General features: G+C 39.0%; 2 protein-coding genes across 6 annotated transcripts in view; both read left to right on the top strand.

Annotated features, from left to right (window-relative positions):
* LOC121281211 (polypeptide N-acetylgalactosaminyltransferase 10-like) overlaps positions 1–10,688 on the top strand; it is a 167,847-nt gene extending 157,159 nt beyond the window's left edge. The window contains exon 12 of the mRNA XM_041193992.1: positions 8,251–10,688. Coding sequence (XP_041049926.1) covers positions 8,251–8,412 — 162 coding nt within the window. The 3' untranslated portion in view covers positions 8,413–10,688. The remainder of the gene's footprint in view (positions 1–8,250) is intronic.
* Positions 10,689–22,726: 12,038 nt separating this feature from the next.
* Positions 22,727–27,904, top strand: part of LOC121281050 (rho GTPase-activating protein 26-like) — a 256,436-nt gene continuing 251,258 nt past the window's right edge. For all 5 annotated transcript variants that reach the window (XM_041193653.1, XM_041193651.1, XM_041193652.1 and 2 more), the window contains exon 1: positions 22,727–23,660. In XM_041193653.1, coding sequence (XP_041049587.1) covers positions 23,507–23,660 — 154 coding nt within the window. In that variant the 5' untranslated portion in view covers positions 22,727–23,506. The remainder of the gene's footprint in view (positions 23,661–27,904) is intronic.

Below are 27,904 nucleotides of genomic sequence, written 5' to 3'. Positions count from 1 at the left end.
TTCATACTCCTTGTTTTTGTACTCTGTGCCTCTATTTATACAGTATGCCTTTTTAATCACTTTCTCAATTTGCTCTGCCACCTTCAATGATTCGTACACATAAATGCCCAAATCTTCCTCCTCTTTAAAAGTTAAAATCAAAATTAAAGCACATAGAATAGGAGGTAACATACTGGCATAGATTAAGGAGTGGTTTACAGGTGGAAAACAAAGTAGGAATAAACATGCCATTCTTGCGTTGGCAGGCTGAGACTAGTGGGATACCGCAGGGATCAGTACTCATGCCCCAGCTGTTCACAATACATATCAATGATTTGGACGTTGGGATCAAATGTAATATTTCCAAGTTCATAGATGACACACAGGTGGGAATGTGTGTTGTGAAGAAGATGCAAAGCAGCTTCAAGAGAATTTGGACAGACTTAGTGAGTGGACAAGAACATGGCACATGAAATATAATGTGGAAAAATGAGAAATTATCCACTTTGGTAGGAGGAACAGATGTGCAGAGTATTTCTTAAATGGTAAGAGATTAGAAAGTGTAGATGTACAATCGGACCTAGGTATCCTCATCAATAAGTTAGTGAAGGCTAATGTGCAGGCGCAGCAGGTAATTAGAAAGGCTAATGGCATGTTGGCCTTTATTGCAAGAGGATTTGAGTACAGTGTTAGAAAGTAGAGAGAGTTTAAGTAAGTTGTATTTGTGGGTGTTAGGAATGAGTTTTAGCTTTAATGTTTAAGTTTGATTTGTATTTCTGTTTGTGTGTGTTAAGAGATGATCAAATTGAGTTTTAGTTTCACTTTAAAAGGTGCCTGTTTTTCTAACATGAGCTTCACGATTGTTGCAGCTAAGTTAAACAAACGTGAGTAGAGAAACTGGGCTGTTGCCTAGCAATAGGGTCCAGAGAGGCAGGTCCTTTCACAGACACACATACAAGAAACTAGAAACAGCAGTTTTGATTTGAAGCTGTTTTGAGTTCAGTTGGTTTTGAAGACGGCTGCCAGGAGAAACTTAAGCAAAGGGACAGATAGCCAGTCCCAAGCTAAAGAAAAGATCCCAAAATCCAGGAGAGTGGAACAGGAAAAAGTCCCAAGACCACCTTCTAGTCAAAGGGAAGGACAGGAACCTGGAAAGGTCCTGTTACGTGAAGTGAGGGGCAGAGAGAGAGAGAGAGGCTCCAAGCTTCAGATTTTTTTAAAAAAGTTCATTTTTTTAAATGCCTAGGCCAGTATTTATTACCTATCCCTAATTGCCCTTGTTCAAAGGGCATTGATGAGTCAACCATATTGCTGTGGGTCTGGACTCACATGTAGGCCAGACCAGGTAAGGGTGGCAGATTTTCTTCCCTAAAGGACATTAGTGAACCAGATGGGTTTTTACAACAATCAGCAATGGTTTCATGGTCATCAGACTTTTAATTCCATATTTTCTTTTGAATTCATATTTCACTATCTGCTGTGGTGAGATTCGAACCTGGGTCACTGGAATACTAGTCCAGTGACAATACCACTATGCCACCACCATTTAAAGGGGCAAGAGCTACAGAAAGCAGATATAAAGTGAGAACAGCTTGCAAGAGGCTAGAAGGTCCAAAGAGACAGAAGGTCTGTAACTCTTTGCTATTGGCATGTGGAGCAGTGGTGTACGTTGACAGCTGAGTCAGTGACAGAGTGTGTGGAGGAAAAGTTTGAATCCATGTGGTGACCCAGGAGGGAGGAACATTGGAAGGATAGTTCGAAACCCTGGAGGTGAACCATTGCGGAAGGCATCTGAGAGAAAGCGCGGTTTGGGAGAAGATTCCAAGGCGAGTTCTTGGAGAGTGTAGATTAGAAAGCCATGAGTGAAAGATGGAGTTCAGTGAGACTGGTTGGTTCACAGTGTGAGAAGCATCTGAGGAGAGTTGAGGAGAGACCCATAGCATCTGTGTTGGGTGGCATCTGTCATTTGCTTGCAGAGTGTGGTGTGCCTGACCACAGAGTGGCAATTGGTTTACATGGACTGGGTACTTATTGTGAACATTAAAGTATAAGATAGTTTTTGTAACTTGCGTTATCCTTGCAAATCTGTATAAATTTGTAAAGGTATAGTTGTGGGTGAAGGAGTATTGTAATATATTTCATTTTGCCTTGTTTAATAAATGTTTTATTCTTTTGTTAAAAGTTCATCAGCTGACTCCTGTGACTCTGTTCAGTTGCTACTCCCCAAGTATCTAAACAAACAATTAAAAGTTAGGATCTGTCAAGCTGGGTTCCACCCTGGGATCAGACTTGTCCAGTGGTAACTTCAGCTGGGGATCATAATAGGAGTAGTAAAATCTTGCTTCAATTGTATAGAACCTTGGTTAGACCACACCCTGGAGTACTGTGTGCGGTTTTGGTCTCCTCACCTTAGGAAGGATATTATTGCCATAGAGGGAGTGCAGGGAAGATTCACCAGACTTGTTCCCGGGATGGCGGGACTGTCTTATGAAGAGAGATTGGGGAAACTGAGCCTGTATTCTCTAGAGTTTTGAAGAATGAGAGGTGATTTCATTGAAACCTATAAAATACTTAAAGGGATAGACAGGGTAGATGCAGGTAAGATGTTTCCCCCAGTTGGAGAGTCTAGAACCAGGGGACACAATTTCAAAATAAAGAGGAAGCCACTTAAGACCAAGATGAGGAGAAATGTTTTTACTTGGGTTGTGAATTCTCTACCCCATAGGGCTGTGGAAGCTCAGTCGTTGAGTATGTTTAAAGTAGAAATTGACAAATTTCTAAATGCCAATAAGGTAAAGGGATATGGGAATAGTGTGGGGAAAAAGGCATTGAAGTGAATGCTCAGCCATGATTGTATTGAATGGCAGAGCAGGCATGTTCTTATGTTCTTGCACCCCATTTACAATTGTACACTTTATCTTATATTGCTTCTCCTTGTTTTTATTCTACCAAATGTGTCACTTCACATTTTTCCCCACTAAATTTCATCAGCTGAAATGACTGACCTCCAACAACCTCAGCCATCTTCCTTTGTGCTAGGGATGACTCTAATCAATACAGTTTCCCCGATTCACATTGACTCCAGTTTTGCTCGGGCTTCCTGATGCCACCCTCTGTCAAATGCTGTCTTGATGTCAAGGGCAGTCACTCTCACCTCACCTCATGAGTTCAGCTCTTTTGTCCATGTTTGAACCAAGGCTATAATGATTAGGAGCTGAGTGGCCCTGGCAGAACCCAAACTGAGTGTCAGTGAGCAGGTTATTGCTAAGCCAAGTGCTGCTTGATAGCACTGCTGATGACCCCTTCCATTGCTTCACTGATGAGCGAGTATAGACTGTTGGGGCGGTAATTGGCCGGGTTGGATTAGTCTTGCTCTTTGTATACAGGATGTAACCTGGGCAATTTTCGACATTGCTGCATAGATGCTAGTGTTGAAGGTGTACTGGAACAGCTTGGCTAAGGGTACGGCAGGTTCTGGAGCACAAGTCTACAGTACTATTGCTGTAAGATTGTCAGAGTCAATAGCCTTTGCACTATCCAGTGCCTTCAGCGATTCTTGATATCATGTGGAGTGAATCAAATGGCTGCAGAATGGCATCTGTGATGCTGCAGAGCTCCGGAAGTGGCTGAGATGGATCATCTATTCGGCACTTCTGGCTGAAGATCGTTGCAAATGCTTCAACTCACCTTTTGCACTGATTTGCTGGGCTTCCCCATCATTGAGGCGGGGGATATTTGTGGAGCCTCCTGCTCCAGTGTTTAATTGTCCACTGCCATTCATGAATGGATGTGGCAAAATTGCAGAGCTTAGATCTGATCCGTTGGTTGGGGAATCACTTAGGTCTATCTAACGCTTGCTGTTTATGCTGCTTGGCATGGAAGTAGTCCTGTGTTATAGCTTCGCCAGGTTGACATCTCATTTTTAGTTATGCCTGGTGCTGCTCCTGGCATGCCCTCCTGCACTCTTCATTGAACCAGGGTCGATCCCCTAACTTGATAGTAATGGTAGAATGGGGGCTATGTTGGGCCATGAGGTTACAGATCGTGGTGGAGTACAATTATGTTGCTGCTGATGGCCCACAGAGCCTCATGGTTGCCCAGTCTTGAGTTGCTTGATCTGTTCAAAATCTATCCCAATTAGCATGGTGTTAGTGCCACACAACGCAATGTAGGGTATCCTTAACATGAAGACGGCACTTCTCCACGAGGACTGTGCAGCGTTTACTCCTACCGATGCTCTCATGGACATCTGCATCTCTGGCAGGCAGATTGGTGAGGATGAGGTCAAGAATGTTGTTCCCTCTTGTTGGTTCCTTCACCACCTGCTGCAGAACTATGACACAGAACAGAGTCTAGCAGCTATGTCCTTTAGGTATTGGCAAGCTTGGCCTGTAGTGGTGCTACCGAGCCACTCTTGGTGATGAACATTGAAGTCCCCCAGCCAGTGTACATTCTGCACACTTGCCACCCCCAGTGCTTCCTCCAAGTGGTGTCCAACATGGAGAAGTACTGATTCATCAGCTGAGGTGAGGGGATGTGGGGGAGGGGCAGAGCAGTATGAGTAATCAGCAGGAGGTTTCCTTGCCGATGTTTGACTTGGTGCCATGAGACTTCATGGGGTCCTGAGTAGATGTTGAGAACTTCCAGGGCATTTCCTTCCAGACTGTATATCACTGTGCCACCAGCTCTGCTGGGTCTGTCCTGCCAGTGAGATAGGACATAACTAGGGATGGTAATGGTCGTGTCTGGGACATGTTTGTAAGGTATGAGTCAATGAGTATGATTATGTCAGGTTGTTGCTGACTAGTCTGTGAGACAGCTCTCCCAATTTTGGCACAAGCTCCCAGATGTTAGTAAGGAAGATTTTGCAGGGTTGACATGGCTGAGTTTGCCGTTGTCGTTTCTGGTGCCTAAATCGATTCCTGGTGGTCCTTCTGGTTTCATTCCTTATTGACTTGTTTTCCGTGGTTTTATATAACTGAGTGGCTTGCTAGGTCATTTCAGAGGGCTTGTAAGAGTCGAACACATTGCTGTGCATCTGACGTCATATGTAGGCCAGACCAGGTAAGGACGGCAGATTTCCTTCCCTAAAGCACATTGGTGAACAAGATAGGTTTTTACGAACCTGAGTCCCCAGAGCATTACCCAGAGTTTCTGCATTACTTGTCCAGTAACATTACCTCCTCCTTTTGTGCAAAGATAGTGGTGTATTCATCTAGGTGGCACACAAAAAGAAAATGTTAGGAGGTTGCTGGAATGGTTAATGATTAATTCATTTAAAGTGGAAGGATCATCATTTGAAGTACATTTTTAAGCATCAGCTGTACATAATAACAAATTTCATACCGGTTCTGGGGAGTCATTACAAACAGGACTGTAACCCACCCTAAAAATCGAACATTTCAGATTAATTCATGGCTAGATTTTCAGTCAGCTGTTAACCAGTCACTGAGTACCTACATTCAGCAAAGGTTGACATTCCTTTGTTCCTGGATGCTAATTTGAAGCTATTAGTCATGAAATAATACCAAACTTGTGAAGTACCTACACCACACATCTGGTGCAGATAACTTTGGATTTTATAATGCCACTCTACATTCAGCTGCTGGCAAGTGCCCAGTAGAACTGCTTGGTAATTCCCCCTTGCTGTATCCTAAGCCTGCTACTGAGAACTTGCCATGTGAAGAATTTTACATGCAAACCCACGACTTACCACTAAGTGGTGCAATTTACTTTTATGACTTGGAACTAACCATATAATTTTGTGTTTAGAAACAGACCACCAACTCTGAACATCTTTCCTCAGTTTCTCAGAAATGAGTAGTTCTTGGGTCCTTCCTGTATAAAATCATAATGTCTAAACTGCTGTATTTATAAAAAAAAAAACTCTTTCCATCTATCTTATACTGCATTGGAGAGACATTGACATCTTTTCTATTAGTAACCCTGATCAATGCTGGGTTGAGACAGTTCAAAGTTATTTCATGTAGCCCATTAATTTAGCGCAGAGAAAGTTTAGTTGGTGTTATGTTAACATTTAGATTAACTTCTAGATTACTAGCAAGTCTAGAGAAATTGCAGGTATTTTCCAGGCTAGTCAATTTTCTAAGATAAAATTCAGTTCACACACTAGCACAGAAGCGAATGCTGTTTCTATTCTATCAGGTGTGAGGAATAGCTTTATTACAGTAATGTAATCTTAAACTTAAAAATATACAACTGTAAAACTACACACCACATTCAACTTAAAAAAAAAATTGTGCTGTACCCTATTGTCCCTAAATTTATCTCCCTCTTTTATTTTTCTAACATAATCAATTTGAAACCTTTTACTCTAAGAAAAAAATGAATTTCAAACAATTTCCTTTATTTAAATAAAAGCAAAATACTGCAGATGCTAGAAATCTGAAATAAAAACTGAATATGCTGGAAAAACTCAGATCTGGCAGCATCTGTGGAGATGAGAAACACAGTTAACGTTTTGAGTCCGTATGACACTTCTTTAGAATTTCCTTTACTTATTTTTTTTCCTCTTCCTGGTTCCATCTCTTCACTTTGACGGCAGTAATAATTTTAAGTAACAGTGTTTAGTTGTAAACTAGCTATAAAGATCTTTTTATAAAGCTAGCTTAATGTAAAAGGTGTAATTGGTCATATCTTGGATGTACCAAAATCAATTTTTGACATCTATAAATACACCAAATCAGTAATGGCTGCCATCAGATGAGTTATTTGCATTGGTAGTCTCTGGGTTCATTTCAAGTCAGGTTATCTGATCAAGATTGGATTAAGAAATCAAATTTTCGGTTCCATTTTTAAAATTAAGCGGAATGCATTCATATTATACCTACTTGATAAAATAAAATGATACAGTTCAAATAATTTCTCATCGACACTATAACATGCCAAGCCAATGCAGAAGGTAACTCTCTCCTACATTCTCTGGTTGACAGTGACAAAAATAGCATCTACAGAAATTTTGACTGAATGACAGTTAAGAATTGAACTTAAATCATTGTCTACTTAGATGAAGGTCCAATGGTTAACATTGTTGATTCTGGCTGGTTACACTGTTGTAAATATGGTAGGTAGAGTTTTTGCTTGGTTGCACTGTTTCTTTCAGTGAAATTCATCCAAACGTGGAATTTGAAGTGGCAGTTACATTCAGCACAAATTGAGTTTCTGTAATCTCTTGAACTAGTTTAAAAAGAGTCATTAGAAGCCAGCCCCACCCATAACCAGCTGCTCCCCCAGGGTGAATTAATCATCGTAGGAAATTTCCGCTAATGGTACCTGTTTGCTGGCCTGTGAGCAGGCTCTGAAAATTAGTACAAAAGCAAAATACTCTAGATGCTTGGAATCAGAAATAAAAATGGACAATGCCAGAAATACTGATCAGGTCAGGCAGCATCTAGGGAGAGGGAAAACAAGTTAATGTTTCTGGCTAATGGTCTTTCATCAGAACCTCTAAAATTAAGTTGGCTTGAATTTGGGTGCAAGGACTCTAAGTACATTTTAGAAGTATTTGAATTTAATTTTCTTGAAAATTTACTAAAACTGGATGCTATACTCCAACAGAACTAGCAAATGGTTTTGTATATTTTCTTTAAAAAGCCATTTTCAGAAATTTTGGGTTACTCACAGGGGGAGAACTAGCTCTGGAATTAAAAATGCTCTTTCTGTAATGAAACTCATTTGCAGATGTATTAATGCAGATGTACCAAGAATATTATTTTTTGAAGCAAATTAAAAGAAAAACTTTTTAAAATGCTACCCGATTTGCACTGGTTAGTGCAGATTTTGCATTTCACAAAATGAGTTTGAATGGCTAGTTGATTTAGCAGGTGAGTGAAAGCTCGAAGGGAAAGAAAATCCTTTTCAAAATGGGTGCGATATGTGCCCAGAACAGACACACTTAGCCGATGACCTATTGAATATTTCCAAGCTTGATATTTTTGTTTTGACCTTCTTTAATGTTTTCTCCTCTCTAGGAGGTGCAGCATAGTGAGCTTCAGGATTATCACACTTGTGCTCAGTCATGCCTTTGACTATAACATTAAGAAATGTTTACATTCCAGTAGGGATTACTGAATAGGGTTTAGGAATTGGAACTCTAGGCTGGTGATTTTATTCTCCTATCATATGCTATGGAAATTTTATCTACATTAAGGAAAAAAGGTTAAGCATGTTAGCGAGCGGAATATACATATAATAGATTTTATCACGCCAATACTAAAATCATTTACTCAACTTTTTTATTCTGTCTTCTAGGACAAGACTCTGTACCATCCAGTCAGTAATAGCTGTATGGACTGCAGTGCAACAGATAAAAATATTTTTATGAATATCTGTGATCCTTCATCTTCCACACAACAATGGATATTTGAAAATATAAATGCAACAGTCTTGGAAAAAATGATCAAAAACTTGTAGTGACTTGTATTTAAAACACTGAGATGTAATCATTCATTTTTATTGAGGGTGGGTTGTATGGGATGATTTTGTAGCTAAATCCAGGTTTTTTTTATTGTTATGGTATTTTGAAAGGTTTAATCTCAGGAATGAATCAGGTATAGGCAGGTGTTTGTTAATGATGACATCATACGCTCTTGAAGTGTACCAATGCTTGTATGCTGAAATACTAAAACTTGAGCTAATTTCTAGTGCCTTGGCAAATGAAAAGCAGAGAGTACATGCATCACTATGGTTCATACCTCACCTGGGCTATTAGCCAGCTCACTCTTTGCCAATTTATTTTCTAATTTGATTAAAAAAAGGAAGGATTTGCATTTGTAAAACGCTTTTCATGATCACTAGGTGTCTCAAAGTGCTTTACAGCCAATGGAGTACTTTTGAAATGTAGTCAGTTATTATGTAGGAAACTTATAATCTTGCTAAATTGCTGCAGGCAATTATTTAAATCAACTGATATGATAGCACTTTAAAGAAACCTGTACAGTGAAAAGTAACAATTAAAATTGACTGCAATGTTTTCCAAACTGGCTAAGTATCCATGCTATATAAAGTTCTGTTTTCCTGAGTTTGCTGCAGTTTCAAAATTCATTAATTGATAAAGCAAATATGAAAGTTTATTCACTATTTAATTATCCTAACTACCAGAGTTACCTTTGGAAGAACTCCATTTAAATAAAATGGAGTAATATAAAATGTGGTATTGTGCCTACATGATTGTGTATTTTCTGTTTTTAGCAATCAAGATGCTACATTTACATGTTTCTCATGTCAACACCAATATTACATTTTATTCTGGATTCAGGGCTTTACTTAACCCTTTTATTTTGCACTTTAAGATGACAATTTCTGCATGCTACCAACCAATTGGATACTGGTTATTAGAAATGACTTTATTTAATAACATGCAGGGACCTATATTCAAATAACTTTATGCAATGTCTATAACAAAATTTGAACGCCCTCAGAAATTTTGCATAAGAATCTTGTTTGAACTTGGAATCTATGAGCAACAGTTAAGCACAATTTTGCTTTTTTAAAAAAAAAATCAATGATGGGGAGTATTTAAAATTTTACTCATTATTTATGTCTATGCACAAGACAACTTTTAACTGCTATACCAGCTCATCAGGAGAAAAGAGTTATAGGAATTACATAGTTAATGAACTATGTTTTCCATAGTGAATAATTTTAGAAATTTCTGTGAAATGCTTATACTCAACTATGACTAAATTCAAAGCTCCTTATAGAATGTTTATGGGATCGTCCAATGAAAACACAAGGATGCATTACACCTTACATAATTTAGAGCACAAAATTGGGCTATTTAGCCCAATCAGTTCAGGCTGGTGTTTATGCTGCACCTGGGCCTCCTCCTCTCACCATGCTTCATTTCACTAACAACATATCCTTCTAATCTTTTCTCTCACATATAGTGATATAGCTTCCCCTGAAATTCATCTATACTATTTGTCTTAACTACTCCATGTGAGTAGCAAGTTCTACATCCTCACCACTCTAAGAAAAGATGATTCTCCTGAATTCCTTATTGGATTTATTAGTGACTGTCTTATATTTATGGTCCTTAGTTTTGGACACCCCCACAAGCAGAACTAATTTTCTTTTCAAAAATACAAAATTAGTGGAGGAAGGGGTGCTGTGAGTTAAATATTAAGTTATTATTTTCCAGTATCAGCTTTTAGAAATTTTAATAGTTTGTAGTGATTTCTTCAAACAAACCATTTACATAAGCCTAAATTGGGTACATGCTTTGTTCAATTCTGGTCAATGGATTGGAATGCCTTTAGAGAAATCAAAAAAAATCACGTATTAAACATGCATGTAAAATACCTGATCTAATTATAAAGATAAGTCAGGCTCACAACAGTGTACCATTACAAAGGAAACACGACATTTCTGCCTTTAAGAAAATGTGCATTTGAAATGGCCTTTTGATAAGGCCAGTTATATTACGTTTTAATTACATAGGATGGTGTATGTATCAACTACAGAATATATTCTGACAATTTTTAAATCATTGTTAGAACTAAAGTGCTTTACCTGTTTAAATGTACAGTCCTCAAAATTGAACGTCCACTAGCTCTAAAACAGCTTGTGTAAAGACTTTCTGGTATTTTCCATCAAGTCCTTTTTTTTTTTGCTACGTGAATTATTTCATTGTAAATATCTGAGGAAGTTGACATAAATTGTACTATTAAATGAAACATGGCTCTTCAGTTTGACCATTTGTTATTCTTGAGAATATTTTGTAAAGTCACTACTGTTTTGTAACATTAGGTTGTCGGTAATGGTTATGAACATGTTAGGAACAATGCATATTTCTGGAGGCTGGAATAATTTAAGTCCCTCAGATTTAGCTCAGCCTAGGAAATACCCTACATACTTGCAGGATGGTAGTCACTGTCCTTTGAGTGTTCTAAAATCTCGTAGCAATGTAGCAAGTTGCTGAGTGCAGCACTGTTACTCAGACAGTGAAGGTCTCAGCAACCCAGTTCACCAGGGCAAATCCTTCTATAGGTCTTATTCCTATCAGATTCTTGCATCTTTTCTATGTAATCTACATACAATGTCATCTCAAAATCTCAGACATAGAATAGGAAAGGAGAAAAAAGTAACAAAATAACAATTTAGAGGAGATAGGGAGGGTCGGGGAAGTATCAGCAATCAAGGCTATCTTTAGCCTAAATCTAAACCAAGTCTCCTTGCTTAAGGTGGTTATTTGAAAGTGCCCATGCACTATTCTGCTTCATAGATGGCTTTGAATTTTAGGTCTTAATTTCTATTTTCTTCACCATTTTTAAATCTTAACATCTTGCAGGAAACTATATCATTAAAACAGGAATTACTGCTCCAAGTGCATTGAAACCAAGTATTAAGTGCTTGACCTGGCTACTTCCTCCTTTTGCATTTAATTATTGCCCCCCTCCCCCCCCCCCCCCCGGAGATTATGTTGAAATTCATTGTTGGCAGGGTGCCCACTGCCATGAAATTCCAGCCATGTAAACTGAGAGGGTCAAGAAACAAAATACCATAGGGGAGGTAACCCAACCTTTTAGTTAGTGTCATTACCACAAATGGTCACATTGCTTTAAACAGGGAGTTGGAATGAAGGGATCTCATAGTGCTGATCTTCGCACGGAGCTTGCTTTCCCCAGCCTGAAGTATATTTCCCCAGCATTCACAACAATTACTTTGTGGGTGAAATTGGAAATTTTCTTAGATTCATATTTAACAGAGCCACCAGATCAAAATAAAATTATTACACTGATCATAATAAGGGTATAAGGCCATTTGGCTCATAACCTATCTCACTGCTACTCTAACTCAAACAGCCAAGTCTTCAAATGCATTTTCAACATTCATGTTTTACTCTTCTACTTTGCATGCTAGATTATTCCAAATGTTTATCCCCATTTAAGTAAACATTTTTCTCCTATTATCAGTTTTAACTTGTAATTTTAATTTTATTTCTTCTAGTTCTAGTGCCCTGATAAATCTTGAATAACAAGCAAAGTTTAAACGCCAAAATGTCTTTCATTGAAGGAGATTTCAAAATGAAGTTTCAAAAATATAGTTCTTAGGTTAAATACAACAACTTATGTTTATATAGTGCCTTTAACATAAAATGTCCTAGGTGCTTCAGGAGCATTATAAAGTGAAATTTGGCAATGAGCCATCTAAGAAGATATTAGGGGCAATGACTAAAAGCTTGGTTAAACAGATAGGTTTTAAGGAGCACCTTAAAGGAGATTGAGAAGTGGAGCGGTTTCGGGAGGGAATTCCACAGCCCAGAGCCTAAGCAGTTGAAGGCATGGCCACCAATAGTAGAGCAAAAAAAAATGCTCAGTTGACTCTAATTAGAGCAGCACAATTATCTTGCAAGGTTGTGCGGCTAGAGGAGATGGCAAGGCCATGCAGTGATTTGAAAATAGAGATGAGAATTTTAAAATCGATGTTTTGCTTAACCAGGAGCCAATGTAGGTAAATGAACACAATGATGATGGCTGATCATGACCTGGTACAAGTAAGAACATGGGCAGCAGAGTTTTTGATTACTTCAAATTTATTGATAGTAGAATGTGGGAGGAAGGCCAGGAGTGTATTGGAATAGTCGAGGAAAAGAGGTAGCAAAGACATGAATGAAGATTTTGGCAGCAGATTAGCTGAGGCAGTGCTGAGTCAGGGGATATTAGAGGTGAAATTAGGTGATTTTAGTGATGGCGCAGATATGTGATTGAAATCTCATCTCTGTCAAATATAATAAGTTTACCTAAAGTCTTGTTTTGTCTCAGACAGTTGTCAGGGAGGGATGGAGTCAGAGCTAAGGAAGATGGATTGTAGTGAACTCTGACACAATGCAGTTTTCCCAATACCTTGTATTTAATTGGAGGAAATTTCTGCTCATACAGTATTGAATGTTGGAAAAACAGCCTAATAACTTGGAGACAGTGGAGGGGTTGAGAGGTGGTGCTGAGCTTGGTGTCGTCAGCATACATGTGAAAACCGATGCTAAATCCTTGGACACCATTGAGGGAGTGGAAACAGATGCTATTGTGGGGTGATTCTCTGGCAACAATTAGATAGATATGAATGGAAGCAGACAAGTGCACTCCCACCCAGCTGGAATATAGTGACGAGATGTTGAGGATTATGTAATTAACCATGTTATTGGGGGGGTGGGGGCACAGGTTGAGAAGTTGCGAATGATATCAAAGAGTCACGTAAAATGTCATGTGTCAATTTGACGGTCCTTGATACAAAAATAATGGAGTTGTTGACTAATCATGGCAATCTATCTCCACCAATTAGTCTTCAACAGATACAGATATGAGGCAAGGAAATCCCCAGTGCTGGAAAGTTTTGGAAATCATATTGTCCAAAGTTACCTGCTGACACTGCCACTTATTCGTGCCCGCACCAACCAAAGCTTGTTACACAGTGTGGAAAATATCGGCACTACAGTTGGTGATTGTTTTAGTTGAGATTATAAATGTTTCCCTGTCTTTTGGTGTTGTCCCCTTCACTTTCAAAATCATCATCATACCCCTCCTCAAAAGTTCAACTTAATCCTTCTGTCCTTGCAAACTAGCACCTGATCCTCAATTTCAGATTCCTCTCCAAAGTCCTTGAACATATTGTTACCTCATGGAGTATTGAATATGTAACACTCTCTGGGCTAATGATACACACTGGATGGATAAATCTTGGTATTTGCCTGGAATTTGTTACTTTAAATGAATTTGAAATCCTTATAACGTTTCTGTAAGATGTTGAAAGAAAAAGAATGCTATAGTCCTTAGATAAATTGTAAATTTGTTAGTAAGAAAATTAAAGTACATTTTGTAATTTAACCTTCAATCAACTTTTTACTTATGCCTATAACTGATTGTAGAACTGTATTTATGTACTGTAATATATCTACGTATGTAACCCTACTTTTTTGCAGCATTAGTAAAAACAGGTGGTATTTTCCCAGTTTTTGACTGTTTTCTTTGAATTTACTCCAGTGTCACTACTATCTAAAAACATGCCTTAAACTGAGAAATGTCAGTGAGGTTTTGACTTCACTGAGTTTTCACCAAGGCCAGTCAGCTGAAGAAAGCTGTGCTTAATGTGCAGCCGAAGGGATTACTGGAATTTTTGGTTTCTGAGTGTTTTAGTGGGAGAGATATTGTAGAACAACTGACATAGATACATGTGGTCTGTTTTGACAGGATGTGAAGCTAATGACTTGAGAGCAATGGAACAGGAGTAGGCTATTTAGTCCCTCAAGCATGTTCTGCTATTCAGCTAGGTCATGGCTGATCTGTATCTCAACTTCATCTACTTGGCTTGGTTCTGTAACCCTAAGTACCCTTGTTTAACAAAAATCCATCAATTTTTGTTTTGAAATTTTCAATTTATCTAGCCTCAACAATGCTTTGAGGAGAGTTCCAAATTTCCACAACCATTTGTGAAGAAGTGTGATTTGACATCACTCCTAAATTCTCCTGCTCTAATTTTAAAGTTTTACCACGCTTGTTCTGAACTGTCCCACCAAGTTGAGAGAGTTTGTATTTATCTAGATTCAGTCAGCTATTACTCTTCTATACTCAAAGGAATACAAACCTACCATATGCAATCTGTCCTCATAATTTAACTCTTTTAGCTCCAGTATAATCCTGGTGAGTCTGTGCTACATCCTGTTCCAAGGCCAACATATCCTTCTTCAGAATTACCCAGAACTGAATGCATACCAGATGGGGTCTAACAAGAACTCTGTATGGTTGCAAAATAACTTCAACCACTTTTTATTTTAGCTCCATTGAGTTAAAAGTCAGCACTCCAATTCCCTTCTAATGTATTTTTTTTTACCTTTCCACCAGCTTTTAGCAATTTCTGTACTTGGAACCCATGAACCTCTTCACTCATCCATAATTTCTAGCTTTTCACCAGTTCGAGTAATCCGAAATATCTTGCTAAGGTTCAAAGTAATCACTTCACACTTAACTCCATCGGCCACAGTTTTGCCTACATCTAATCTAAATGCCAACTTTGCAACTTACTGCTCCTATTCACATTATTTACTGTGCCTAGGAAAGATACTCTAGATACTGTTTTTCTGAAAGATGCCGAATACCAGTCAGATCATCCTGAAGAGCACAGGTTTGAGTTAAGCTAGTTGAGTTTGCAGAGGTAGGATGGGTTGAAGCCTTTAAGACTAAAATAAAACATTGAATTCAGTAGATTCGAGAAAACGGAGCAAGCATTGAGTGAATAGAAGAGGACGGGACAATGACATTACACAGAAGTTGAGTTTATGTAGGATAGAGCTTAGAGAATTTGAGTCTTGAGGTAATTAAGAATTTTTCCAGTGTGGAGGTTGAGGCAAGTATAGGAAGGTGAACAATGTAGAGAGGCATGTGGATGATGGATAGGATATGCACTTTGAAATTCAGACCATGCTTCATGGGGGATATCATCTGGGTTCAGCATAAACTTGGGCCCAGCAGATGGAATCTGAGCAAGATTGTCAAACTATTAGGTGGGAGGTGAAAAGGATGTAGCCGGTTTTTCTAATGTTTTCTTGGAGAACATCTTGGCTTGCACATACCTTGATGCCAGATAGATGGCCTGACAAAACAGAGATGCTGGTAGAATTGAAAATAGTGGTAGATAAATAAAGATGAGTATCATCTGTATACATTAAGGAACTGAGGAAAACAAAGCTCCAAGAATTGAACCTTGGAATAAAGAAAAGACATTTAAGGGGAATAGGGGCAGGAAGAGAAGCCATTGCTGGAGATATGTTCAATGCACTCGGATAGGTAGAAATGAAAGCAAGGAAGGCAGTCCAGTATTGTCCATCAACAGTCGGTCCTAACATAGATTATTCCAATACGTGCACTTTGGGTGATTTCCCATTGCATGTAAATGGCTTCTCTGTATACACCCTTTCCATCTCTGTGCATCCTATGATAAATAAGGATATTGCGGTCAAGAAACCTTTGAGGCCTTCTTAAAACCTTAATAGCTGTTGTTTGACCTATTGATATGCCATTCCAAACTATGGAACAATGCATCTTTTGGTGAATAAACAAGTGTAAATAGTCAATTATTTTAAACTGATTTAATTGTGGAAACATCCCAGGAATTTCTCATTCTCTGCCCATAAATTACTAGCACAGTCCAATGTTGGAATATTGCTCTTTTTAAAAAGAGAAAAGCATTCCCACAGTACAAGGGTAAAAGTGAATTCTCTGAAGATGACAAAAGATTGAGATGAAAGAACTATTGAACACATTCTAACTCTTTCATTAACATTTATGTTCACTCAGGCAGCATTACCTATTTATTACAGCTACTAAGACATATTTTTCCTATATCATTAAAATATTTGACATTGAGTCTTGGCTTAGTGCTTTCCACAAACAATATTTTCAATGCTTTGGCAGTACGGAAACTTGTCAGGTGCCATGGTGTATTTATCCTCTGCTAATCAGTATAACTAGCAACCCATTTCTAAGTATGTAGCCAGCTTTTTCTTTTAAAGAACATAATCAACACAAAATGAACCATTCTTACAAAGATTCTGTTCCATATATGCCTTTGGGGAGAGGATGAGAAAAGCCTTTTCTGTCAATTTGCTTGGAACTTTCATTTTTCTGCCCTTGTTCATTAATTCACATTTCAAATTAATTTGCATTTATTTAGAATCATCAAAGTAGTAGTAGTCGAAAAACAAAGTGCCGAAAATACTTAGGTCAGGCAGTATAAATGGAAAGAAAAGTTAATTGTTCAGGTCCATGACTTTTCAAATCAGAACTGAGAAAAAATTAGAAATCTAATAGATTAAAAACAAAATACAATGGATGCCGGAGATCTGAAATAAAAAATAAAGTGCTAGAAAAACTCAGCAGGTCTGGCGGCATCTGTGCTGAAAGAAAAAGACATAACATTGAGTTCAATATGACTCTTTGGAATCAGTTCTGATGAGGAGTAATATTGAACTCAAAACATTAACTCTGTTTCTCTCTCCTGTAATGATCTGGTTAGGGACCAGTAACTTTTTTTAAAAGTAGACAAAGTTTGAAATCCCAATTACTCACTAGGCGAATAGAGCCACAAGATCCCATGATTTTAAACAAAATAAACTTTTCTGTACAAAGTTGGAAAAGAAAAACAATCTACAATATCTAGAATTAACATAAGGTAAATATGAATTAACAGGCAAACTATGGTCAAACACACCACATTGCACATTAAATGATAGATGTGACCAAGCGAGATCTCATGGATCCCTCAGCAATCTTTCCAGATGTCAGTGACCACAGAGTTACAAAATCTCAATAAAACACTCTCCCTCATGAGGGATTTCAACTCATATCCTTTTGAAGATTTAGCCTCTACTCCTACTCAAACTTTCTCAACAACTGCTCACCTCCCAATGGGTCAATCTCTTCTCCTGAGACTGCATTCTACAAGATTCACAAAGCTGCACTCCTGCCTCTAATTACCGGCACACTTACAACTCTTTTGCAGACTGCTAGCTTCATTAAACTGGCAGTGTCCCAGGGTTTCTCCAGTCTCCTGGCTGCACAGTATTATTAATGGTTCCCATGGCTATGAGCTCTAAATACCTACAGCAGGGAAACAGCAACCTTCTCTGCCTTCTCAGTTTCCCAGGGTTCTGCCTGAGCCCTAATTGCACTAAATGGTTTCCAGGGCTTTTCTGAGCTCTAACTGCTTGGAGCTGGATAGCAGCACTTTTTTAGTATTGCTTTTCCTCCTGCATCCAAGTACGGAAATAAATTGAAAGCAAAGAACCTTCTTAAGCTTCACCCATCTTCATGATAATGTGGCCTTTCAGGGTTCACTGAATGCTTTTAAACTAATTTAGCTTTAACTCCCAAACCAAAACATCTCCCTGGACTGCACTTCCTTGTAACCAGTGTAGACATCATGTCTCCAACTCTCCAGCTAACTAAGCCCACCTCCTGTTTTATGGCTTTTGCCTTTAGTTGTTAACCTTTAAGTCAATGTGGCCCCAACCTTTTAAGTGTAATAGACTCCAAGCTCATTTAGTTCCATTTGTTGCATTTTCTACAGTTTAAGGTTTAATCTTCCCAGGACTAAACATTACCTCTAAAAAATTAACATGAACTATAAACTAGATATTTGTCTCAATTCACAGATGCTGCCAGACTGCTGAATTTTTCCAGCACTTTGTTTTATTAGAAATCTAATAGATTTTGAGCAATGCAAAGTGGGAGGGTAGGAAGAAGAACAAATAGAAAGGTTTGATAGAGGATATGTTGCTAATTAATTAAATTGTAGCTGAGTTCAGCAGTTATTCCAATCGTAACTAATTTAGCAAGTGCAATGTCTACTTTTGCACAGACAAGACAATCAACTAAGGCAAAGCAGGACTCTCTTGGTTTGTAAATTTTAGAAAACTTATTAAAGAAAAGATATACTTAAAAAACTTAGGACAATAACTTTTATAGCTACAGCCAGTTGCACATTTGTAGAAGTGTAGTTCACAGGGTTCACCCTCTCAGGTCTCTGATTTCAGTCTCAAACCACTTGCGGAGATTGACACGTGGTTCATTGTCTATACAGTCTTCAAGATTTGGCTAGCAACAAAACCTTATGGAACCCTTACTTAACCCCGTAATTCTATCCCACCATGTCCGAGTCAGGCTTTATGTTGATAAATTTGGTTGTCCTTTATTTGCATCTTCCCTCTAGAGGCCATTTAGCCTTAGTATCTCAGAGAGGAATACAATGGGGTTGTTTCACATTGTTGCTTAATCTGATTCTGAGCAACTCTTTATTCAATAAACCAGACTCTGCAAAGCCATGATGGTGTTCTGCCCCATGAACCTTATCAGGGTTCCAGAAAGATTCGCTTGGTTGAGCGGTTTTAGCTGTACCTGAACTTTCTTATTAAAGAAAGACATTCAACTTATACAGTGATTATTCATTAATACTTAAATTAAAACAAGCTTTCTAACATGATTATCGATTGCATTGATTAATTATAATATAATTCAAGCAAGGCTCATTACTTTTATAATCATCTGTTTCAAGACTTGCCATTACTTAATACAGTGATAATAAAATTGTTTCTACAGCCACATGTTAGTATCAAAATGGTTTTCTTGATCTTACTAGTTACTAAAGTGAATATAGTATAAAAATGGTCAAGTTGAACTAAGATTGAACTATCCCAAGCCTACTTACAGATGGACGACAGATCAGATTATATGTCATAGTACAAAGCCAAAGCAAATGGTAAAGGGACAAGTAAAGAAACAAAAGATATGTCTAGATGAGGTGTGAATGGCAGGATAGTGGTTGCTTGAATTCAGAGATTAAGAAACAAATGAGAAAAAAAAAACAAAAGAGGAAAAGAAAACAGAACAAAATGGGGACAAGGTTATGGTCTAAAATTTTTGAACTCAATGCCAAGTCCAGAATCTACAAAGTGCCCAGTTGAAAAATGAGGTGCTGTTCTTCAAGCTCGTGTTGATCTTCATTGGAACACCATAGCAGCAAAGAGTAAAAAGGTCAGAGTGGGAGCAAGGTCGAGAATTTAAATAACAAGCAACCTGCTACACTGTTCCAATAAAGTTTAATACCTTTACTTTGTGTTTGGACAGTTGCCATCCTTGACATTCAAACCTCATCTAGACATATCTTTTGTTTTTTTTTACTTGTGCCACTGCCATTTCATTTGACTTTGTACCATGAAATGTTTTGTCATTTAATCTGTCCTGCCCTCCATTCTATCATGGAACTTCCCTTTACTTCTTCTTCCCACGCACTTCCCTTTCACTTGCTCAAAACCTATTACATTTCTAACCACGTTTCTTAGTTCTGTGAAGATCAGAAACATCGGGTGGTGAGATACCTGTGTTGCCTCCTTTGGGGAAGGCCTGTTGTATTAAATGCATCTCAGGCACTTAAGTGGCCAGCGGCAGGCCTTCCCTAGGATCAAGGACCCTGAGAGTGGAAATCCTGCCCCCTAAGAGCAGCTGGCCAATCAGATACAGGCAACTGTCCATTGCAGCCAGCACCAGCAGAAGAGGTGACAGCTGCCTGCTATGCACCCAGTGAGGCGCTTAGGATCACTGAGGAACCTGGGCCACATGTGAGTGAGCACATGATTAGGTTCACAGTGGGTTTAGGAGAAGAGATGGTAGCAAGAGCTACCATCAGCTGGTTTTCAGCTGGTTGACCTCCCACTTCATAATGCCAGGGCCCTTGATCATCAAGTGCCTGACAACCAGGGACCCCCGCCCCCACCTCACCCCAGGAACCTGCAAACAAACTTACAGGGTTTTATTTTTGGACTTCCCACGTTATGACTGACTGGACCCATCGCTGGTTGAATACCAGCAGTGGCAGGATGTGGCCCTTAAATGGGTATTAATTGCCCACTTAAGAGCCTCAATTGGCACCACGTCAGAAAGGCTGTCCATGAGTCTTTCCGCACCGGACTTAATCAGGGCAGAGGCAGCAAAGTGGCAGGGTCCCCAAGTGGCATCCTCCCATCTAATTAAATGCCCCCTCTTCCAAACTCACCTCGGGGGAAGAGCATTAAATTCCACCCGCTAACTCTGTTTTCCTCTCCACAGATGCTGCCTGGCCTGAATATTTCCAGCATTTTTGTTTTTATTTCAGATTTCCAGCATCCGCAGTATTTTGCTTTTGCTTCAAAGTAGTAGAATGCTCCAAATCAATTCACAAAGGAGGAATGGATGGTAAGCATTAATCGAAATGTTAAAATAGGTGATTGAAAGCGTAGTCAAAAAGATAGGTTTGAAAAGACTTTCAAAGACAGAGATAGAAGTAAAGGGGCAAAGAGATTTATACTGGGATTCCAGAGACTAAGGCCAAGGTAGCTGTGGGCCATACCACTGACAATGGAGTGAGGGGTGCGTGGGTTACACGGAAGGCAGTGCTGGAGAACTTATAGGCCCAGACTGGGTTGTAGAGCTTGTAGAGGTAGGCAGGAATGAGGCCATGGAGGGATCTATAAACAAGGATGAGAATATTGAATTGTTCCATTGGCTCCTTTTCACCCAATGCAAGTAGGTAAGAGCAGAAAAGGTGACAGTGTAGAAATTGAGTGTGGCGTTAACAAGCTTTCCAAGAGTCTCAGTAGCAGCTGAAAGGAGAGAGGGGGAAAAACTGAAAGGAAACCAACGTGGAAGCACAAAGCAGAATTGCAGTAAAGTGATGGGAGTATCCAGCACCCCAACTGAATGGCCTAGCTCTGGTTTTAAGATTGTGCTCCCTCATTCAGCATTCCTTTATGTTATGGGATGTTATTTGCTGAGCAAGCCAATTCCCAGAGGGAAGCTTGTGTTACTGTCATAACTTATTTTTGTATTTTGAAAATGAGGGAAAAAAAACTACGGATCACAGAAGCATAGAATCCCAGTAATACTTCTAGGATTTTAAAATTAAAAGATTTATTATCAAGAAGAAAAAAGAAATTTAAGCACACAAGATTAAAGTTACACAGTTAAAACCGTCTTACAAAACATCCCCCAAAAATCTACTTGGTCAGAGTACATGAGTAAACTACTTGGCAACAGCTCTCATAAACTTTTCAACCATAAAAATCCAGTAATATTACCCAAGGCAAAAACTACTATCACTTTGGTAAAAGGTATACACTACAGCTTCTCACTCTCTTCCACTCTGCTGCAGAAATCCAAGAAAGTTTAGAAAACAAACTGCTTTCTGAGGCAAAGTCTTTTCTGGTCTCACTGGATGAACGTTTCAGATTTCACACTTATTCTCAGTGCAGAGCTGGGTCTCAGGACATCTCCCCCACAACTAAACATCTTTCCTTAAATATCTTTTATCCCTTTCATCTTAGATTCCATTGTTCTCAAACACCTCTTTTAATTCAATTTTTCCAAAATATAACAATCTTTCATGTTTTCCTATTGTCTCCATTTTCGGGTCAAATAAAGTTTAATAATCTTCCCTTGTTTACTTATGAAACCTTAAGAAGTGACAAGGGACTTTTACAACTTACAAACTCCCCTTTGAAATTTAATCGCTGAAAAGTCAAGCCCCTACACATCACCTAATGCAAATTTTAGTTAGATCAGTCTTTTATCTGATGGTGGAATATAAGAGTGGATTAAAAGTAGAGCTAGGGTATATAATAGTAAAATCAGGAAACACCGTTTTCACGCAAAGGGAGGTAAAAATCTGGAACTCTCTCCTCCAAAAACCTGGGGATGCTGGGACAAATGAACACTTCAACATTTCAAAAATCAATTGATTTTTGTTTGGTGAAAATATCAAGGAATATGGAGCAAAGGAAGATAAATGGAATTGAAATACAAATTAACTCATTGCATGTTGGAACAGGCTGGAGAGGCTGAATGATTGATATATTCTTAGTCCAAAAGTAGTGAGCCTCCCGACAGTGCAAAGGCTATGGTTTGAAATATCTCATCTGGTAGTCAGATATGTTGAAAATGTATGCACTAACCTGATTTGTTAAAACTGAGGCTGACATTGTCAACACATTTCGCAACACGTTTGAAAGTTTATGTTATCCATCCCTTTAAGATTTGGGCGCGCGCCAAGCTGCAGCTCTTGCCTTTAAATCTGCACGAGCCCCGCCTCCTCCGCCCGCCGTTAACTGACAGGAATGCAGTTCAACCTAACGTGCTCGATGAAACGGGATGTCTGATTGGTCTGTTCTCTGATTGGTCGCTCCATCCGTCAATCGTAACCATAGTACTCAGGCTAGGTTGGTCGGGCTGACGGAAGCGCGAGCGGAACCTTCATGAAGTTTCTCAGGGTATGCGAAGATCATAATAATGATGTGAAGTGATCGGAAGGAAGCAGCGGCCGAGTTCATCCCACTGCAGCCTGGATTTAGCGGGGCGCAGAGCGCCTGAGGTCGGGCAGCTCTGAGGCAAATACAAGAAGTTAGCAGTCCGGGCCCGGGGAACGCGAACCCTCTGGGGGGAGAGAGAGAGAGAGAGAGAGAGTCAGTCGGGAGTGGGTGGGAGAGAGAGAAAAACAAACAAACACAATTAGGGATAGGGAGGGAGAAACAGGCACACACGCAAACGCGCAGATTTGCGGGGAGACGCACATATACCGGGAGCAGAGCGACACATCAGGGCTAGGGAGGGAGACGTGGACACACACCAGGAGCAAGGAGCACATATACATATTGCAGGGTGGGGGACCGAGAGAGAGAGACACGGAGATAAACCCATATACATAAAGGAGCAATAGTCAGAGAGTGGCAGTAACTCAGCCCAGGAAAAGAGACTGAGCCCAAGGAAGGACAGAGTGAGAGAGGGAATAAACACTGCAAGTGAACTCCCTCACCCAGGAGCAGAACGAAATCGTGTGACCAGGGGCAGGGTTCAGTGGGATATAATTTGATCGATTTGCTGGAGTCATAGCCAGTGCAGCGATTCAGGTTGAAAGGTTGTTAGAACATTGTGCTTTGGACCGTGGCACCTTTCCACTCCTAGTTATTAGTCTTTTTTTGGTGATAACCATGGGCCTACCGGCACTGGAGTTCAGTGATTGTTACCTGGACAGCCCACAATTCCGAGACAGAATCAAGTCTCATGAAGCAGAGCTGGAAAAAACAAACAAGTTCATTAAAGATCTGATTAAAGATGGAAAAGCACTGATTCAGGCAATGAAAAGTAAGTTAAAAAAATTTATGTAACCACCGACATGAAATGCGGTCATTCTGAAGATTACCTTTGCTGAAAAGCAATTTACGAAAATTCTCTGTAAATTCCTGTTATAGAATCTTGTAATGACCAGCTGGCTTATAAACTTCATGCTGGTTAAAAGAAAGTGTCTCTTGATAGTGGTCTCTGTTAAAAGTAGCTCAAACACATGTTTACAACGTTGTGAAATATTGCTTTCGTCTTTCTCAGACACATTCTTTGATTTAACAGGCATAACAGCTAGTTTCAATCACTTCTTAATGGGAGGGGATGGGGGACCTTTATTCTCAATTTAAGAATTATAAGATCACATGTAGCTTCTATAACTATTTTGGAACTGGCAGTTTCTTCAACTGCTAGTTGATATAGAATCAGAATGGTTACAGCACAGAGGGAGGACGTACTATGATTCATTTGGTCCATTGTGTTCCTGCTGGCTATCTGCAAGAATCACTAAGCTGGTCCCACTCCCCTGTCTTTTCCCCTTAGCCTTGCAAATCTTTCCCTTCCGAAAATTATCCAATTCCCTTTTGAAAGCTGTCTTTGAATCTGCCTCCGCGACACTCAGGCAGCACATACCCAACCTTAACCACTTGCTAAGTAAAAAGAAAATTTCCTCGTGTCGCCTCTGGTTCTATTGCCAGTCACTAAATTGGTTTCAAAACAAAAACAGAATTACCTGGAAAAAACTCAGCAAGTCTGGCAGCATCGGCGGAGAAGAAAAGAGTTGACATTTCGAGTCCTCATGACCCTTCAGCAGAAGGGTCAGCAGAAGGGTCTGTGTTCTGCTGAAGGGTCATGAGGACTCGAAATGTCAACTCTTTTCTTCTCCGCCGATGTTGCCAGACCTGCTGAGTTTTTCCAGATAATTCTGTTTTTGTTTTGGATTTCCAGCATCCGCAGTTTTTTGTTTTTATCACTAAATTGGTTTCCTCTGGTCCGTGACTCTCCTGCCAATGGGGACAGTTTGTCCCAACCCCTTATGATTTTTGAACATTTCTATGAATCTCCTCTCAGCCTTCTGTCCTCTTCAGAGAACAATCACCATTTCACCAATCAGCCACATAACCCAAGTGTCTCGTCCCCAGAACCACTATCATAAATCTTTTCTGTACTTTCTCCAGTGCCTTTACATCCTTCCTAAAGTGTGGTACCCAGAATAGGATACAATATTCCAATTGAGGCTGAACCTGTGTTTTATAAAGGTTCATCATAACTTCCTGGCTCGTGAACTCTATACCTCTATTTATAAAGCTTACCCACTTTCTCAACCTGCCTTGCCACCTTCAACAATTTGTGCACATATCCTTCCAGGTCCTTCTGCTTCGCCACCCTCTTTAAAATTGTACACTTTATATTGCCATTTCTCATTCTTACTATCAAATGTATCACTTTACACTTCTCTGCATTAAATGCCATATTCCATGTGTCCACCCATTTCACCTGCCTATCTGTCCTCTTGAAGTCTACCTATCAGTATCCTCCACAGTTCATAATGCTTTCAGGTTTTGTCATCTGAAAATTTCGAAATTGTGCTCTGCACATCCAAGTCTAGGTCATTAATATAGATTAAGAAAAGAATTGGACCTCGTACCAACCCTGGGGAACCTACAGACTGTCCTCCAGTCCGAAAAGCAATCATTCACCACTACTGATTCCTGTCACTCAGTCAACTTCAAACCTATGCTCTTATTGTCCCTTTTATTCCATGGGCTTCATCTTTGCTGACAAGCCTGTTTATCAAATACCTTTTGGAAGTCTATGCACCACGTCAACTGCATTACCCTCTCTGTTACCTCATCAAAAAACTCAATCAAAGAATTAAACACTATTTGCCCTCAACAAATATGTGCTGGTTTTCCTTAATTAATCCACATTTGTACAAGTGACTGTTAATTTTGTCTTGGATTATTGTTTTTAAAAGCTTTCCAACCATTGAGGTTAAACTGACAGGCCTGTAATTGCTAGGCTTATCCTTTTTTAAAACATTTATTTGCCAGTGTAGAGAGGCAGACTTGATTCTGTACAACATTCCTAATGTGTCAGAAAATGTTTCTATTACATTATGTAGCTTATGTTAGTAGAAGGTTATAGGAAAAGTTAGCTTCTTTTCATCAATGTCTGAATTTAGTTTGGGATTTAACGTCTAACATTTTATATGATTCTGAAATTATCCTACAAAATTCAACCCAAAGCATGTTGAATATTGATAAATCAGCAAAACAACACTACAACACTGTGTGAAGTGCAACTTATCACTTGCCAGGGACATCAGGATGAAAAAAAAAACAAAAATAAAAACAAAAAACTGCGGATGCTGGAAATCCAAAACAAGTTGGACAAAGAGATGTATTCTGACACTAGTTCTTTTTTATGGAGATGTAGTTAAATTATCAGTAATTACAATAAAATTATTTCCTCTTCGTGCAATCTAAATTATCATCAACATGAATGGCGTTATCACAATTTATCCACGTTAGTTGGGTTTCATTTGATAAATGTAACTATGTTAAAGATTACAGTATAGCCTTGGCAAGATGTTGATATTTAGTGTATCACTTCCAGTGTTGCGGCTGTTACCTGACATAACATAAGATTGTCACATGCTTGTTTTGAGTAGCAGACTGGCTGTCTCCATTAATTTGGTTCACCTGTTGTGTCAGTCGCAAAGCATTGCCTCTCGTCTTCTCTTCCTAAGCCTGCATGCACTGTATTTATTCTAGCTGTACTGTCCTCAGAACATTAAGTTGCACTAACTGTTGCAATGTACTTCACTTTCTCAACTTGTGTTTAAATTAAAACAATCTAACTTTTCTTAAAACTGTTAACTTTTAAATCTTACGAACTCACATTTTCCAAAGATTTTCTTGAGCTTTTTGATCACCTTTGAAAGCTTTTTGACACATTTGTAAACTTTCAGAATCTTGTTTTTGAAGCAAACGATATCTAATCTTAAGTACAGTTTATTTTTCTGATCTTTAAGTTGCTTAACTTGAATTATCTGTTAATTTGAATTGATATCATTCAAAAAAAGCTCCCTTGTTTGTTAAAGTTGCTGAATTTATACTAGTGGATAATACCTTTTATTTCAAAGTGAAAACCAATTTTGAATAAGCACAAACAGACTATTTTCCAAACTGCCACTTCCAATGAGCTGATTCCGATGAGCTGATTAATCAAAGGCAAATTTGGCTCTGTCAACCCATTTCTCTAAGGTGTCGCTGGAACAAAAGGGCATGTCTTGGAAAATTGTCAGCCTGTGGGAACTTTAGTAAGATGATAGTTAAGAAAGTTATACTGATAAGTTAAGAATGCAGTGCAGTCAGCCATAAGTCACTTGGCGGTTTTCTGTATCTCTTGAAGGTCAGCGTTTGGGTGGCTCCTTCTACTTTCTCGTGGAGATCAGCCATTCCTTCAGAACACTGAAGTCACTTGAGGAAATTAACTCTTTGGCTGGACCACAGCTTCTCTATAAAAAACTACATCAAACAATTTTTATTCTTCTGTATAAAACTACAGATTAGCATTACTCCTTATTTGAACACGTTAACTCCATCTTTAAATTAAGATTTAATTTTTAAAAGTTGAGCAACCTGCAGATTTTGGTCTTAACACAAATTTCAAATTTATGTAGCTCAGAGTTGAGTTTGGTTCCTTTAGTTGCCATGAGGAAAGTTTCAGCAGGCATAAATACACTTTGCAGTTTATCATTCTCTAAAAGCAGGGTTAACGAGTTGATAATGTAATTGCTGGGAGGGGTTCACTTTCCTGATATGTATTACCACTTTGGTGTCCCCTTTTTAATGGAGCTGCATGTCAAAGGTGGCCAGTGGTGCTTTAGGTTTCCATGTACGATGCTGGTTTTCTGGTTATCACATTGCTGCTTGTGGGAGTTTGTGGAAAATTGGTCCCGTGTTTCCTGCATTACAACAGTGGCTGCACTTAAAAGTACTTAATTGCATTTTGAGACATCTGGTAGATGTGAAAAGTAAATAAAAATGCAAGTCTTTATTTAATGGATGGTTGATGGGTGTCTACCTTTTTTTTTGAACATCCTATTGAGTATTACTGAACAAGTGCAAACATGAAGGCCAAAATTTTCATACTACGCTTCAAAGAGTGTCTGCGGATGATGTGTGTTGTTAACTAAAAAATAACTTTATACTTTGCACAGAACTGATGGTTTTGAGTACTGATGTTGAAAAGATCTCAAA

The sequence above is a fragment of the Carcharodon carcharias genome, chromosome 8 (genome assembly GCF_017639515.1).
Source record: "Carcharodon carcharias isolate sCarCar2 chromosome 8, sCarCar2.pri, whole genome shotgun sequence".
Classification (NCBI taxonomy): domain Eukaryota; kingdom Metazoa; phylum Chordata; class Chondrichthyes; order Lamniformes; family Lamnidae; genus Carcharodon; species Carcharodon carcharias.
The sequence above is the reverse complement of the archived record's forward strand: the minus strand, read 5'-3'. Positions and strand labels throughout refer to the sequence as shown.